Below are 4093 nucleotides of genomic sequence, written 5' to 3'. Positions count from 1 at the left end.
TATATATATATATATATATATATATATATATATATATATATATATATGTGTGTGTGTGTGTGTGTGTGTCAACTGCTAATGAAAAATCATTTGGACTGGCTTCATCACGTGCGGTAAGCCTTTGTTATCAAGACGATACTGCGGCAAGAACTCAAAAGTAGAATTTAGACGCGTAAAGGCGGGTCATCCTGCGGCGGGCAGTACGACTGAAAACAAATTTCGCTGCTCTTTGAAGAAGCAAAAGAGCTGCAAAAGCTTCCTCAGCTGTATTTACGTGTCTTCTGCCCTAAATCTACAGCGATTTGAACGCTTGTTGCGCCAGTAACTACCCGTCGTCATCTGTTCATATGGAGAGTACACAGGGAAAAGCGCTCTAAACGTCTCGGGCGCAGAACAATTCAGAGAAGAATACAGCAGCCGTAGCTGTGTAGCAACTAGAGGGTGCTGGTTCCAAGCAGTTGAATATGGTTGGGAAATGAGAGAAGATACCGATATGAGCGAGGTGAACAAGCCATAGTGACAAATAAGAAAATAACAATACCGAATAATGTTAAATTGCGCACATTTCTAGGCTACAAGGAGATGTGCCAGCATCGTGGGACAGAGTCGGGCGTGTATCACTACGAAACGCGCACTTGTGAGAACAGCAGACGGACAGAAGACCGGAATCGGGTCCCGTAAAAATCAGGAGACGCAAAAAATAGCTAAAGGCAGAGAAGACAGCAGTGGAGGAGCGCAAAGAGGAAGGAGGACTCTGACAAAACGGGGTGACAAGTAGTACACTAGACGGAAGTATTCGAGAAACTCCACGTGAAGCCGTGTGGGTGGAACCCAAAAGGCAGGAATCCAAACAAACAAAAAGAGCAAATGCAGCATGCGAGTCAAGCCTTCGAAGGTGCTGTTGATCGGTGGTAGCAGTTGACCGTAAATTCTCTCAAAAGCCGATACGCAGTTATTATATATATATATATATATATATATATATATATATATATATATATATATATATATATATATTATATATATAATATATATATATATATATATATATATATATATATATATATATATATATATATATATATATATATATATGTCTGTGTGCTTGTGTGTGTGTATGTATGTGTGTTTTCGCTAGTGCCTGCTTGCTTATGCGTCTGGCCTAACAGCTAATGCAGGGTTTGCGCGCCCCCCAAGTCTGAGTATTCGCTGTATCACCCTTCACACCATTCTTCTCCTTCTCTATTTGTGCTAGGCAGGGAAGTTGACGAAATTGACGCCATCTGAAAGCACATATGTTCAGGAAGTTTGCGTTTCTTTTTGTAATCCATAACTCAGCAAAAACCTTCAACTGCTGCCCTGTACAACATAGCCGTTTTGTCTACCGATTTTGTGTTTCGTGCTGCCTCGCTAGCTTGCTGCCTGGTTCGCTAGCTATCTGGGTAGCTAGCTGTATGGATAGCTAGCTGGTTGCATGACTTGCTGCTGGGTTAGCCAGCTAGCTGGCTAGATAACGGAAGGTTGCCTCTCTAGGCAGAGATGGCTGTCAGCACGGAAGGTTGCCTCTCTAGGCAGAGATGGCTGTCAGCATGGCGAGCAAACCGGAAGTCAGAACGGTAGGGACGGCGGTGGCTGCTGCAAAGCCAGCTTCAACAGAAACATTCAGATCTTCTGCTGTCATGTCTTTCAATAATGTTTGTCGCGCAATAAGTCCGTTGAAATACTCCTCACTGCAAGAAAGGAAAAGCAGACAGGCAGGTGCACAGAAGTGAAGCGTATCCCCAGCTGCTGTGGCTAATTCTATGTAAATCCTTTCTTCGCGATGCACGCTCCACCGGTGGTGAAAAGCAGGAAAGCACAGCCTTGTCTGTTTGATCTTCTGTCGGGTTTTCTGCAACATCAGTATCGTCTGTCTGAAATCCAGATTGACTACTTTCAGCTTCTACTTGAAACTGTGCTCCGAAATCAAAACGTACCCAAATGGGGCCTTCCCCTTCTCCGCTGGAGGGTTTAGTTGACAAAAAAGCATGGCCTTGTCTGTTTGAGTGACGGTCGGAGCGTTGGGATCCTTACTCCTGCCTGCCTGAAATTCTACCGGTTCACCTGCAGCTTCTACTTCGGTACACCTTCCAATGACGCAGCCGATTGTAGTGCTGGTGGACCCGAGGAGGTATGCGAGGTTAGAACCCGCTTCCGTCCCCCAAACTTGTCCCCAAGCGGTTTCGTCCTTGGGGTATTCTTTGTTGCTAATGAAAGATAAACAGTCAGCACAGCGTAACACAGCTGCCATAATTAGAAGTTAACTCAAGGGATGGCTATGAGGCTGGCGTGATAAATACTTTGCTGCAGCCAGCTGCGTGTTGAGTATGAACGCTGATTGAGAAGCATTTTGCTTACGTGAAGGCATCGAATCCCGCGTTAAGGGCTTCCTGCAGCAGTTGACGGTAGTCAGGAGTATCGGTGTTGTACTCAAACGCACGATAGAACATCTCTTTCTGTAGGCCAAAATATGAAAACAGCAGGGCAGTTTGCTTGTGTTCAGTCGGGTCCAGGCAATTATGTGAACTGCTGCCCAATCGGTGTCAGGCTGTACAACGTAGCTTAGGGCTGATGTTGGTATAGTACAAATATCGGTAGAAAAAGCACTATTTTTTGCCACTTTCGGCTGCTGTGCTCACAAGATCTGATTTGATTTTCATATCATCGCACGTCCCGTCAGTGAGCGCTCCTCCTTCTACTACTTGGTTCTTCAAGGTAGTGACAAGGTCTTCGTCCCTTGCGACTTCGCTGATGCGAATCAGAAGCTTTCCGTTACGGAGTAAGTTAACCGACAAATATGCCTCTGCAGCAAGAAAATACATGCACGGAGGACGAATCGAGATGGGATAGTGAATCTGTTACCACTGAACCTCAAGCTGCTCGAGGTCCGTCGGAGCTGTAGGTGATGGCTTGAGAGCAAACAATACGGGCAGTGACACACGACGAAGACAAACAAGCACGGGAAATACGCTTGCCTTCGCCCACATCCACTGCTGAGAATTTATATGTTTTAACGGGTGTCGCCTCTGATTGGAGCCCACAGAGGGCGACGAGGCAAGCTGCTGCTGCCGACTTGTAGAATGAAGCCATTGCGACAGAAGGCGAGGTAGAAGCGTAAATAAAATGCTTTTTGTTTTAAAATATAGATATAAAAGAATATATTTAAATTAAGGGGCCTCGGAAGGAGGAGAAATCTGTTCTTTTTGGCTGGTCCTCGAGTTTACTAGATCTCGAATGGGCCGGTCACTCGAAGGGGGGCGGTAGCCGAATCTCACCCCTTCACTTGCAAATCGCGCAGACAGAACTCCAAACTCAAACAAAAGTTGAAATGAAAGATAATTAAAACAAAATATAGATAAAATGTTGGGATTCTTCTACAAAAGGGTTGAGTTTTTTGCCTTCGTCTCTGCACCAAGAGCTCTTCCGCCTGTCAGTGACCGCTGAGGCTCCAGCGGAGCCCGAGTGTCCACCGCGAGATATTTGCCACGAATTATAGTTGGATGAGGCAAACACGTCAACATATATTTACGAACGAATGACTTTAACTGATGCACTTTTTTGGCGGTGAAGAGGCCCCCTGCAGATTGTTTACATGTAACTGATGTCCTCGATCTTAACTGGCGACTATCATGAGATGCGGTGACAAAGCGGATAACATCCTCTAGACATCCTGGGTATGGGCTGCTGCACGCGGGGCTGGTGCGACGATGAGGCTGCCTGATATGAGTTGAAGCGCACCGTGCAGCAACTAGCCCTAGAAGGTATTCCCTCATGCAAGCGCCACCAAGCTTGCTTTGCTGCGTGTTGTGACTGCGGATAGACCACTATGCGCTGTTCAACCAGATAATTCAGCACTGATTTGGCCGCCAACCCTTACAAATTCAACTTAATATATCAAATAAGGTATTTATTCTCCGTATAAGAAGTAAATAGTCTACAAACATACGTATTATATGCTTAGGCAAGCCATATAAAAGAACATAATTAACATTTTGCTGCAGGAGGGAGCGATGCAATTGTGTACGCTGACAGCAACACTCACGCCCATCTCAAG

The 4093-nt window shown here is 45.4% G+C and overlaps 1 protein-coding gene across 1 annotated transcript; it reads right to left on the bottom strand.

The window, feature by feature from the left end:
- Nucleotides 1-1567: 1567 nt before the first annotated feature.
- EMH_0058580 (uncharacterized protein) lies at nt 1568-3129 on the bottom strand (the record flags this gene model as incomplete). The annotated part of the gene is made up of 4 exons (XM_013501138.1): nt 1568-1730; nt 2398-2495; nt 2679-2842; nt 3000-3129. 4 exons carry the CDS (start codon nt 3127-3129, stop codon nt 1568-1570), a joined length of 555 nt encoding a protein of 184 aa, XP_013356592.1.
- Nucleotides 3130-4093: the final 964 nt, after the last annotated feature.

The sequence above is a fragment of the Eimeria mitis genome, genomic scaffold (genome assembly GCF_000499745.2).
Source record: "Eimeria mitis Houghton genomic scaffold, Emh_scaff64, whole genome shotgun sequence".
NCBI classification, from domain to species: Eukaryota; Apicomplexa; class Conoidasida; order Eucoccidiorida; family Eimeriidae; genus Eimeria; species Eimeria mitis.
The sequence above is the reverse complement of the archived record's forward strand: the minus strand, read 5'-3'. Positions and strand labels throughout refer to the sequence as shown.